Here is a 13258-nt window from a genome sequence, read left to right as displayed (position 1 = left end):
TTGATCGAACTTCGATCAATAATTTTCTGGCATTGGTCACATTCCTTGGAAAGCTTGGAGATGAAAGAGGCCATTGTAAGTGGGTTTAAGATGCGACACGAGAGGAATTTTCTGGGTTGGGGGTTTGAAGACGAAGATCTGGAAGAAAGGGATTCACTGGAGAAGGAGGGCAAGAAATTTAAGAGAGTTTGAAAGCGTAAAGTACAAATGAGAGAATTTCGGTATTTATAGAATTGTGGAAGGAAGGGCAATCGTTCGAAATTCAAAATGAAGGGTAAAATCGACCGAAGAATTCACTAATCATTATGAAAATTCAGATAATCCAGTTGAAAAGTTCGAGGGTTTCGTGTGCTCAGCAACAAGGTCATGATGGTATGACGGTTCAGGGAGTCGCACGCTTTAAACGTCATCATTAGGGATTAGCCGTGTTAAAGGATGCCACATGGTGTATTGGTCAGCAGGATCAAGATCGTGCAATCGTGCTCAATAAATGCACCTTGGAAATAGAGTATTTGGATTTTGAGTTTTAGTTTTGCTTCTTCAAGGTCGGAGCTCGACCAGAGGATTCAGGCCAAAGACCTTAGAAGCGAGGGGGCAATGTTTGGGCCCAAAATATTAGTTTGGGCCGAGTATAGAATCATTCTCAGCCCTGAAGGCCTTACGACAAGGTTACCATGGAGCGTTTAGTTCGTGGGCTTTCAAACCTAGGTCGGTTAAGCCATACTGTAAGACGAGTCGAATCCTGGCGTAATAAGGAGTCTCGGCGAGATTAATAACCCGGAAGTGAATCAGGCTCGATAAAGGACTGGGATCAAAATCGTAGTGAAAAAAGGACTGGTCGAGTTAGTGTTTGATTAGGAGAAGAAGTCCTAATCCGAGTAGGGTTTTAACTCGACCTAGAAGGTATCTGGTGCTATAATTAGGGGAGGCTATGCATCGTTCAAGTCTCTCCAACTCAACACACAACTGCCCTGCGCAAACTCTCTCAACAACTTTGAGATTTTTATTTTCTCTTTTCGTTGACACATCTTCCGTTGGCATCAACAGCACTGTGAAAGCAACCAGTGATATCTTCAGTCGGCATAGATAGCTCTATCGCCGTAGAATCAGCCGATCTCGCAGCATCTTCCGTTGGCATCAACAGCACTACGACGAGGGCAGTTGGTTACCTATCCCAGTCTCGGTCGAGAAGGATTTCTGAATCCTTATTGATCGAGGTCATCTCATTAGCCTTCTCGGCGAAGTGAGGTGTTACAGCTTACTGAGCTCGGCGCATTGCACACCGAGTTATTTTATGATTGGATACTCTCAAGTGGGATTTAGAGTTCGGCATTCAGACGGTCGAACCACGTTCACCATTAAGACTTATATCCGCTTTAAGTATCTATGCCCTTACACTTTGGTGTCGATTCGGCGTGAGTTTACTCTGACGAATACCATCACTGTGACTGAATCCAATGATGACGATTCGTGAACTTCGTAAGAATAATAGCCTTGTCTTCAGGTTCAAAAACCCAAGAGGCCGAGACGTGTTCCTTCCTCGGTCGCAATTGCAAGACGTAGAAGTCAGCCGTGCACCCAACATAACATCAACAAATTTTACTCCTCGGTCGAGCTCAGCCGACGAGTTGGCACGCCCCGCATTCAACCGAATGACGTAGTTAGCTTATAGATTACTCAGCCTACGTGCCACGTAAGCTTAGTAGTTTTTAGGGTCAACATATGTATATTCACATCTCTACCTAGCACGAAGCCTTTTAGGAGCTCACTAGCTTCGGGTTCCATCGGAACTCCAAAGTTAAGCGAGTTCGCACGAGAGCAATCCCATGATGGGTGACCCATTGGGAAGTTCTCGTGTGAGTTCCAAAAAAAAAAAAACCGTGAGGGCGTGGTCGGGGCCCAAAAAGGACAATATCGTGCTACGGCGGAGTCGAGCCCGGGATGTGGTGGGGGCCCGGGCCAGGATGTGACAATTTGGTATCAGAGCCAATCCCTGGTCAGAAGTGTGTCGACGAGGACGTCGGGCCCCTAAGGGGGGTGGATTGTAACATCCCACATCGCCTAGGGGAGTGGATCCTTATATGTATATTCTCATCTCTACCTAGCACAAGGCCTTTTAGGAGCTCACTAGTTTTGGGTTCCATATGAACTCCGAAGTTAAGCGTGTTCACACGAGAGAAATTCTAGGATGGGTGATCCACTGGGAAGTTCTTGTGTGAGTTCCCATAAACAAAACCGTGAGGGCATGGTCGGGGTCCAAAGAAAACAATATTGTGCTACGGCGGAGTCGAGCCGGGAATGTGATGGGGGTTCGGGCCGGGATGTGACATAAACGATTTTAGAAGGGTAATTGATTAAAATTAAACTTTAAGGAGAAATCAGTTTATACCTTTAAAAATCAAATGCTAGGCCGAGTTTGGTCTTAAAATTGTAGGATTGAGCTAAAATTTGGTTGGGTATTCAAGCTCATTGGCATTGCGAGGATGAAGTTGGCCTGGCTTAAGCCTAGCCAAGTACAAAGAATCACCCTAAAATTGTTTTGATGTATAATTTCTAGATGTTTGACTGTAATAACACATGGTTGACAACATGCTCAATTGAATAAAGGGCTATATGCTAAAAAATGGCCCGTTTTGATTAAAAAAAAAAAGAACTTATCTCTAATAGTGATATGGGCAAAAAATGTGTGGAATCCATCGGGCTAAAAGTTGGCCAAAATATGTGTGGAATCCACTAGACCAAAAGTTGGCCAAAAGGCTAACGAGCTGGCTACTTTCCAGCCACCCTCCAAGCCTGATTTTTCCATCCCTCCACCATGTAATCCAATGGATGGGATGGACCCAAAGCATGATCAATATGTTAAAACTATTTCCACAATGTTTTCGAAAAGAAGCATCAGAGTGGGCTCGAAAGAATCAAAATAACATTTTAGCAATTAGAACATCTAGTTTTTTAATTTCATCGTATAATACCCCAATCATTTTAGCCTTGGCATAGTATTTTAACAAACATTAAAATGTCGTCACAGGAATCAAATTGATAAATTATTTTAAATTAAATTGATATTTGCAAGAATAACCTATGATGCGAAACTTGGAAATAGACGGCGAGCCACACAAGTAGTCCAAAAATCTTGTAAAATATGAGAATCCTTTTCTTACCTGCTCTAAAGGACTGCAAATAACATCTTAAACACAATTGGCTTGACAATTTGTTGATACACATCCAATATTGGAGTGATATCAACAATATCTTATTTATTCATAGTTTTATAAACTTAAGCCCCCATTCCTAAGTTTTGGGCAACAACTTTGGCGAATGCAACTCCCTTAACAAATGCAGCTACCTTCACCAATTGAAACACCACTCCGATTCCATCTTCTGCAACCCTAGGAATACTAGAGTCCAATGACAATTCTGCCCCAGAAGTAGTACTCTTAATCTTCTTATTCTTCTTTACATGCATATACTTGCTACAGTTCAGAACCTTGAAAAACTCATCCACAGCACTCACCCACCAGATCCCGGAACAAGTGAAGCCTTCGAAAAACGCCAAGTGACCGCCGTGCTTTGTGGTGGCCAAAACAACATTCACATTGTTCCTACATTCATCCCAAGGAATGGACTCTCTGGTGCAGATTGGATCGTCCAACGCGCTGATACAAAGAAGGGGAACCGCCACGTTGCACACGTAGATGGAACTGCTTGTGCGCCTGTAAAATGTGTCGACAGTCTCAACCTTCTCCACGTCACAGGTAGCATGGTAGTGTCGAATGCAATGCATCTTGCCGTCCCAATTTGCAAGCCGGGAGTAGGCATGCTGGTGAAATTGTGCATACCATTGAAGGCCTTTTGTTAGAGCTTTGTCATATAACTTCTGCAGCAAGGTACGCTGAATGAATCTGTCACCAATGAGAAAGTCCCACGGATTACAGATGGCTGCAGCGCCAGCAACCGGGACATTGTTTCCGTCTTCCCCAAGATACTTCACCAAAATGTTGGCACCTAGACATACGAAAGTATCGATGCCAACGGAAATTAAATTGGAAATTTGATTGAAATGTACTACTAGGAAGAGTAGTGTTAACTTACCAAAGAATCTCGACCGTAAATTGATGAAATAGTTTAATTAAATTGTAGTCGAAAATTAACAGCTTAATCAGTCTGGCAAGAAGAACATTTCCTGACAAGAAAATACTAGAAATTCACTCACCTATGCTTGTTCCGATAAGAAACAATGGAGCCTTGGGATGCTTATGGTGGAGGTGATTACTGACTTCGCGAATATCATCAGTCCATCCGCAATTGTAGATGAAGTCTGAAGTAAGTGGAACTCCACCAAGTCCTCTGTGGTTGCTGATTACTACATTCCATCCCATTTTAGCTGTGTTAAAGGCAAGATGCCTTACATAAGCGGAATCCGAATCACTTGTTAGTCCGGGAAGTACAACTACAATGGGGGTTGTGCTGTCATCTTTAGGCACAAGACCACCACCAAATATATGAGATCTCGCTGCCGCCGCCCAATCCAACGCAATAGTACCGCCATCCGACAGGCGAAAAGATTCTCTTTGGTATGTGACGTCAGGAGTGTTGCCAAAAAAATTGAGGAAAAGATTCTGCAGATGAGGGCTGGCGAGCCAGGGCGTGGCCAAGTACCGGGCATGGAGTACCCGGCACTTGGAAACCATGCCGTGGTAGATGTGGGAATTGGAGTTGTATGTCAAGTCCACATAAGAGCCTCTGAATCCAGTGAAAAAGTCTTGCCAGAAATGGAAGTCCAAGTAGTTGTAGAGGAACACATAGGAGATGATGAGGAACCCTAACAAGTAGTGCCAGACGGGAATGAGGGTCGCGGCGGTGAAAAGAAGTTCGTAGGGGTTGGCGGAAGAGTCATGAAAGCTCCGAAAGCAGTCCATGACGATGGCGTTGTCTCTTCAGAGTGGAAAACTGAAGTGAATGGCTCTCTCTGTAGGCAGTGCTTTCCTGCGTGTGTACTGGTGAGATATTGTAAACGCTCTCGTACTAATTGGGAGCATTAAAAACATGATCGAAAACTAAAGTGCATTGGGATTTATCTGGTCAGTTTCCAATGAATTTAATTAATTTTTGTTGAAACAAATCAATGGATTAGACTCGTAATAGTCGGGGATTTCTAGTAATCAAGTGAAATGAACGAAGACTATTAATTAATGTGTTGAGTTGATTAGTTCTAGAATTTGAATAATAGATGAACACCATGTTTGAATATTTCCTACATGCAGCAACTCAAAAGTTTCTTGACTAAATACATGCATAATCTCATTGACACTTACAAACGCTTATAGCTCAGTTAATTAGGAGCATCCGTCTATACAGTCAAGTTCCAAAGTTCGACTCCCCTTCCCCCCCTTCCCCCAATATTGCTTCTATCGGAAAATAGCAAACCTTGTTTAACGACCCATATCTAAAAAAATAGAAAAATAAGGTAGTTATCAACATAGCTTTGAAAATGCAAGAGCCCTTGCTTGACGACGATGGTTCAAACCCGTCGGCAGTTAATCTAACATCTAATCTAACAAAATCTATCCTTTGACCCAAAAAAAAAAAACACACAGCATTTAAAATGGATTTTTCCCAATCTATATGACACCAAGTACATATATCACCATCAAATATTGAAATCAGTAAAGTTGTAGACTAGAATAGGTGATGAAATATCCACTGTGATTTAAGAATCATATTCATTTACATAGAAGGCTTCTCTAGCAAAACTGTTATACAAGTTTGGGACCTGAAAACATCAATATGCCCTAAAAACCAGCTATATCTAACTCCTCCCACAATTTAAGACGACTTATCCTGCTGTATGTGTTATTTCTAGTTCAAGAATTAATAGACATGGGAGATCGTGACAGAAACTTGTACCATAAAACTAACGTAGAGTTACGTAGATGTCAGCCTGCCCAAATTATCTGTACAATGTGACGAGCAACCATTGTGACAATTTCTGAACGCTGCTGTACCATTGGTTTATGTTCAGTTGATTCCATCATTGTAGGGAGTTATCTTCTTCATCTTGCTAATCATTGTCTAGTGAACCCTCTGGCACAGCATACAAATGTTGTCGAGGAACTTCCAACTCCGTTTGAGAATCCTCATTCTGGATATTAAAAGGAAAAATGGATTCCAGGTGAGGATCGTGAGTTGAGTAATTGCCTTCATCTTCACCATCATTTTCTGCGCTATATGTTTCAAGATAAACATCTTCTTCCTTCAAAAGGATAACAAAAGGATTAAGATGTCAGAAAAGAAAACTAATGAAAAAGGCTTGAAAACCTTGAGTTCTAACGATAAGGACAAAATAAGGGGTAAAGTGAATAGTACCAGGATTGACATTTTAGTGTAAATATGTGGTTTTTCGTTAAAGTGAACAGTACCAGGAGCTTTTCGTTGAAGTTCCCATGTCAGAACAGTTGGTTTAACTACAGTTTAACCACAAAGAGAGTAAACATAGAAGATTAAGCAAATACTAGCCTCGGAATCATCATCATCATCAGTCGGATATGAAGAATCTAATTTGTCGTACAATACTTCATCTCCATGCTCTTTCACAGCATCCATTTGTTCCTATCAATGCAGTACATGAGCCACTTAGAACGAAAGGAAGAAAATGATATTTTTATATTTTGCATGCCAAGTGAGTAATAGCAATAAGTGAAAGTGTTAGGGGCATACTATTTCGGATCTAAGTGTGTCCACTTTACTCTGCACCACTGAAATATGTTTTAGAAGAGCCTGTTCCACAGAGAAAAAAATTAAGTTAGGAACATTATTGTTCACAAAATTAAATAAGTTTAGTGTGTTTTAATGGAAAAGATGAACGGGGTTAAACAGATCGAACCGCACAAACCAAGCATTAAGTACTTACTGGCAACCTTTATAAAGCTACACTTGCTGGAGTGAATTCTTAAATGCATGTGTTGTTAACTATCTGATAAAACTAGGATGGTTGAACAATTAGCAATTAAATTTAGAGTGGTACCTCCTGCCGTTGAATCTCAATAGAGCGTGCCAATGCTTTCCTTTTTGTCAAGAGATTCTTTGGCCTCAATGTAGAAGGTCGGTGATAGTCCTTTCCCCGGTACACAATTATGGCAAACTTTTTGGAAACTTTATCCACTGAAACCAAGACACCTCCGCTCTCAGCTTCAAGTGCTAATGCAATTTTTTTTACCTGCTCAAAACTTTTAGCATTCACCATTATCTTGACCAATTCCCGGTATTTCCAGTGTAAATGCATGTTCTCCACTGTACCATCAAACACTCCACGTCTACCTGAAGAAATCAATTTTCCATAAGTAGACTATAATAAAATCGCAGTCAAGATAAAAAGGTAAAGGGAGAATTGTTATACCAAGAAGTAAGAAAGCTTTCATCCGTAAACCAAGCTTACGAAACATAAACCTCTCTTCATCAGTAATGCTGTCTGGGTCAGCTTGCTGCATAGATGGTTTCAAACACTCCTCTACCTTAGATAAGGCTTGTTCAGCTTTCATTAACTTTCTTTCAGCCTGACAGGCAAAATTTCAAATGTTCAAATGAAGGGAAATTCTAGTATTGGAAGGGTATGATGTCAAAGTAAGTATTCAGACTTAGACTGAAACTACAAGATGTTTCTTATATTTGCAATCCAAAGTTTCCAGGAACTTACAAAGGCAAGCTTTCGTTCAAGCTTTCTGCCCAAATTGGAGTGCCTTAATATGTCTGCTTCTTGCATCACTTTTTTCTTATGATGATTATCCATCCTCTTTCCCCACTTAGCATCTGCATCCAAGGTCTCCCCAAGTGTACCCGCGGTACCAAAGTGTTGAGCTTGTTCAACATTTGGTATGACCATGGCTGAAGCTCTTAACCTTGCCTGCTCCTCTTCATCTTGAAGGGATTTCGCCAATCTCTCCCTTTCCAGTAACGCTTCAGTGACCTCTGGAGACAAAAAATTCTTCCCCCTATAGAAGACCAAGAAGTCTTTGTTTCGAGATAGCAGCACACCCCCAGTCAATCTCTGCAGAAAATAAATAAGATTTGATTGTATGTAAATATGAAATATGAACTCAGATGTAAAATAATGAAGTATATTGGCCTTTAATATTCCATGTTACCAAGCCATGCATGTTATAAGTCGTAAACTGCTTTGATCTATAATTTTTATTGTACAATAACAAACCTTTCTACAGATATGTCATTCAGATTCCAAATCATCTAGACTTACAATCTAGATAAAATGATGAACAACGAAACAAAGGATTTAGGAAGACAAAGAAAACTACTTTCTTTGGTGCATCTATAAAGCGTTTCATAAGAAAACAGCACATAGAATTGTAACTTCATGTTTAGGAATTTATCTGGTTAATTCCTACAAAATAGAAAATGAGAAGAACATTGACTTCATAGCAGTAAGAATAATATCCTTGAAAGGATGAAGATGAAAAAATTGCATTTCACTTAATGAGAACTTCGGCAAAACAAATTTAGGCTTCATTGTTAAAACAGCACTACATGGACATCACCAATTAACTACTTAAGCACAACCAAGCTGCAACTAAAATAATACAAATGCACTACAAAGACACTAAACAAGGAGCTTTCAAAATGACACCTTCTCTCAATGTATTGCATTGAGTCATTTTCAAGTCCCTCTATCTAACTTTTGTAATGCAGACCATGGAACTTTAAATTCCCTCATCCAAACATAGTTAGTGAACCAGTCCCTTTCTGATGTAAAACCTCTGTCAGCGATTCAACCCACTTTCATATTTCTAACAAATAGTCTCTAGAAAAAACTCGAACCTGGCCAATCTTGTTTCTCTCTTTATAATCTTGTTTCTCTTTTTGTAAGTGGCAAGTTGGCCAACACTATCAATGCATGATGTCAAGAGCATTGTATTCTAGTTCCCATTTGTCTACTAACTTTTCACATGATAGATGCTGATTGCTAGACTTAATAACTAAAATTGTAAGAATAGTATTCACCCAGACTTAACTCAGCATACCAATTTTGAGTTGGTTGACTGCAACAAAAGTGTGTGGCAAGGTGCTGCTTGACAAATAATACCACCTAATGAGACATAAATTGACCAAGTTCTATTACCTTGATGTCTTCAGCCATTCGCTCGCTAGTAGTCAGCTGGACACCACGTTTCAGTGCAATCTTTGCAATCAAACTTCGTTCCCATAATTTAGCCATGGCCACTGCTAGACCCTGGAGCTGTCTGCTTCGACCTATGGACAAAGTTTAAACATTATCAAATCAGCATCTTGTCACTTATGTGCAACACATGAAATTGCATACCTAAAGCAAAATGTGGTGGAAGAACCCTCGCCAGCCTTCTCAAAGATGTTGCCTCTTGTAAACCAAGGGAAGATCGCACACCATATGGAAGTACTCTGAAGGGTGGTTCGTAACCAGGAACTATCCCTGGAAGCATATCTGCATCTACAGGTAATGGATCACATCCGGGCCAATCTTTGAATCTGGGGCCTAAATTATCTAAAAGTTCGTCTACTTCATCTTCATACTTCACTTCTGGCAATTGTTCTGTGTCTTTCTTCTCCAAGAAAGTACTCTCCAGCTTTTCTTGGGGTGTATTTACATTACTATAAGAAGCAATCTCAACAAAGTCTCCCACAGTTTTATCAGCAACAGTTGGTAAAGATGCCGAAGAGCTGTCATTTTTCTTGTATATCCGCTTGTTTAGTTGCACTGAAGGAACCTCATAGCTCACACCTCTGTATAAAGAAAGAGATGTGCCCGACCTCCAGACCACCAAACCACCAGTTTTCCGCTGATAATAACAAGAAAACAAAACAAAATCAATATATTAGATGCGAACAACCATGTCGTCCTTAAACATGCTATTCTAAAAACTTTTAAAAACTTTCTCTTTTTGTTTTGCTTTCCATTTTATGTTCTTAATGACAAATTTCATTGCAAAAGATAAATACTGAATGGAAAGACCAAAGGAAACCTTTGAGGTGCAGGTAAAACTTTATGCATTCATGTTCAGTTTGTAGATCAAAAGCGAAGAAAACTCCTTGAGCTTCCAACTCTAGCTCAATTTTCTGTTTTGATGTATATATTTTTTTTGTGTTTTATCCTTATATATCCTTTCACTTGATATCAAATGAATAATCAACGCTGAGTGGATGAGTTTAATAAAAAGATGAGAAACAAAACTAACACACAAACTTGTAACGAAAGTCATAAGAAACAAACCTCCAATATCTCATGCATTCTCTTCATGTTAAGAGCTGGTGGACCTTCAACTTTCAATCTCACAATCTCCGAAGTCTTCCATCTCTCGTGGATCATGTCCACTACGGCTTGGGTAACACCAGCACCTCCAATCCTAGTTTTGTGCTTCTTCTGAAATGTCAAATTCCTCAGCCTCCTCAACTCAGACTCTGGAAGTGTCAATTCCGCTACTGAAGTCCTACTCTTCCTCCTCACCGAACCCTCCTCCTGCTTCTCTTCCTCTGCAGGCTTTTCCCATGGAAACCTTACCTTCCCATCACTTCCAAACACATTCTCTACCCCCAATGGCGAATCAGCCGAGAACCTACCCCTCGAATTTGGCAGCATTCCTTCCTCAACATAAAATATATCCTCCACTGAACCCTTCTCAATCACTCTCCCCCTTACTTCCCCTTTACTGTCATTACTATCATCAACGTACCCAAACTTCTTCAATTTCTCCACTATCTTCTCCATTGTACTACCACCACCATTTCCTGAACCATTCCCACCTTCACTACTCTGATAATCCAACACGGCCCGAGGCGGTTTTGGTCGATTATGCTTGTGGGATTCATTCCATTTATTAATCCAACTACTACTACACAAATTCCTCATTGGGTTTGGGTCAGGGTTTAAAGGAGAGCTGATAATGCAGTGGGTGGCATAGAAAGTGTGGTTCTTGAAAGGAATTGAAGAGCCATACCTGAAGAACTGGATATGGGCGCTATTGAATTTCGACAAGGAGCTCTGGAACGAGTCGAACAAGCTCGTAGGGTAAAGTTGACGACTGGGCATGAGAGTCATCGCGGATTGAAGAGACGGAGGGGCATCAATTTTATCAGAGGTTTGGTGAGGTTTTACGGGGTTCAACTGATGGGAGAACAAACACTGTTAACTTCTTCTTCCTCGTGTACTCTGTGGCTATGTTGCTAGCTTGTTATTATCCATGGCGGAGAGCAAATATCTAAGCGGCTGCACTTATGTTTTTATATTTCCTCTTTTTTTTAGAGGTATTCATCAATTTCTTCTCCGAACTTGTGACTATTGGTCAATTTCCCCCTCAACTTTAATTTTGGCCAATTTCTCCCATCAACTCTCATAATTTATCAATTTGCACCATACTGTTAATTTTTTAATTTGATCATAATAAAACAAGTGTGTGTAAGAAACTAAATAAGATGTATGTTAATCATTTTCCTATGTCTTTATCCTATTACAAATAGATTAAAATTTAGAATTTTACAATTTATCATAGATAGTATTATTAGTCATAATAAATCAGTATGGAGTAATTTTATTTGATTTTTTACTATACAAAATTGATAACGAAAATGATTGATGTGTACATTTTTGTATGTGAATACAGTTTTCTTTATAAAAGTGAAAGCTAAGTTCAAGTAAATTGCGGAGAATCGAGCTTTAGTGCAAAAATGTCTAGTCAATTCATAATTTTCGACTCCTTATTAAGAATAACTCATTTTATTGAAATAGGTCTAATCCATGAGTTTAGGATTATTATTTCTTCTTCTACATGCTTTAAACCCGATTCATAACTTTTTCTTATAATCAACCCATATCACATACTAATTGTATTATGTTTTTGTACATTTTACCTTATATTATGTAGGTGAGTTTATGTTAATTTTAGTACTTTGTTGGAAGTTATTAGAAAGATTGAAAGAAAAAAAAAAAGAGATGGAAAATTAAAAAAATTTAACAGAAGCGGCAAATTGACTAATTATGAGAGTTGAGGGGGGAAATGTTGGAAATATGCCCTGAAAGTCAATCTTTGGAAGAAACCTTTCAGGACAAATGAATGGATGTATAGATGACTCTTATACATCAAATGGCAAAGATACTAATTAGGACTATCTCAATGAACGATATATGTCCTAAATAGTGAATCCATGAACAATGGATCGATTGAAGAAGTAATCTAATGATGTTAGACTACAGAGACCTTCTTCACATAATCATCATGTCCAAAAGGTTCCTGGTTATAGGATTGTCGGAGGGACACTGACAATGCATAGACCGGTACATACTATGTCCGCTTCAATTGGAAGGATGAAAAGTCTCATCTCATTCGTGTAGTGACACTAAGACAAGTATGTAGGTGCTCATTAAGGGAATGAGTTCACTGAACACAATCGAACGAGAGTACTTGCATGGAGATCTACTCACATGTCAAGCAAGTAACTCTTATGGTTGGAATAATGTAAGTAGTCCTTTGACTTGAGGCATCGTCGTTGTCTTGTAGTTAAGTACTTGATCTTTGATTACGTCAAAGTCACCCCATTCGCGGGTGTCCACGGCATAGTTGGGGTTAAGCCACTTAGTCATGAAGGCAAGTGAATGCGCAACAAGGAATCTCTAATCTTCGTTAAGAGAGGAAGAATACTCTAAGATATGATTATGGAATCTTCGGCCGAAGTATCGAGCGTAATAAAGGAAAGCGTTCCTATACAACTCAATTGAATCATATAAGAAGGAATAATCACATTAGGGGTTTGACATAATATATCCATACCCTAATGATGTGATTGAGATTATTGTTTTAGAGAAGGATCGAATTACATTGTAATTCCAACTGAATAGGTTCTCCGAACAAATTCTACATTAGCTTGGGTAGCCATGATATATGGTTAGATGTCACTCATGGCTTGTGAGTTCTTCTAGATGATTAAATGTAGTAGTCAAAGAAGAAGGTGAATTAAAAGGAAGTTTTAATTCACTAAGTGATTGGATTAAATATAATCAATTGGATTGGTGCCAATCACCTCATTGCCTTGCTAATTAGAACCTAAAATGATTGTACACCAATACACTCTTGTAGTGAAACCACTAATGGATGATGGAAATAATTAATTGGATTAATTAGAAAGTCTAATGAAATCATAAAAGCGATATAAGATCGTTTTGGGCTTAAAGAAACGTTCGGGTTTAATTGGGCCCATTGGGCCTAGACCCATTGGGCCTAGA

At 39.5% G+C, this 13258-nt stretch overlaps 2 protein-coding genes across 3 annotated transcripts; both read right to left on the bottom strand.

The window, feature by feature from the left end:
• Positions 1-3198: 3198 nt before the first annotated feature.
• LOC103425733 (embryogenesis-associated protein EMB8-like) lies at positions 3199-5050 on the bottom strand. Its single transcript, XM_008363821.4, has 2 exons — positions 4214-5050; positions 3199-4005 (listed from the first exon to the last, which is right to left on the bottom strand). The coding sequence occupies exons 1-2, from the start codon at positions 4917-4919 to the stop codon at positions 3278-3280; spliced, it is 1434 nt and encodes a 477-aa protein (XP_008362043.1). The 5' UTR covers positions 4920-5050; the 3' UTR covers positions 3199-3277.
• A 637-nt stretch (positions 5051-5687) lies between these two features.
• LOC103425712 (CRM-domain containing factor CFM3A, chloroplastic/mitochondrial-like) lies at positions 5688-11266 on the bottom strand. 2 transcript variants are annotated; one of them, XR_003769934.2, is made up of 9 exons: positions 10256-11266; positions 9332-9824; positions 9131-9261; positions 7694-8044; positions 7397-7553; positions 7025-7317; positions 6718-6777; positions 6367-6609; positions 5688-6253 (listed from the first exon to the last, which is right to left on the bottom strand). XR_003769934.2 is itself a non-coding variant. In XM_029095698.2 (9 exons), the coding sequence occupies exons 1-9, from the start codon at positions 11078-11080 to the stop codon at positions 6062-6064; spliced, it is 2595 nt and encodes an 864-aa protein (XP_028951531.2). In that variant the 5' UTR covers positions 11081-11266; the 3' UTR covers positions 5688-6061. The 2 variants fall into 2 exon arrangements, 1 of the variants encoding a protein (XP_028951531.2); XM_029095698.2 differs by having other exon boundaries at positions 6517-6609.
• Between the last annotated feature and the right edge of the window lie 1992 nt (positions 11267-13258).

The sequence above is a fragment of the Malus domestica genome, chromosome 16 (genome assembly GCF_042453785.1).
Source record: "Malus domestica chromosome 16, GDT2T_hap1".
NCBI classification, from domain to species: domain Eukaryota; kingdom Viridiplantae; phylum Streptophyta; class Magnoliopsida; order Rosales; family Rosaceae; genus Malus; species Malus domestica.
This window is presented reverse-complemented; position numbering and strand designations above follow the sequence as displayed.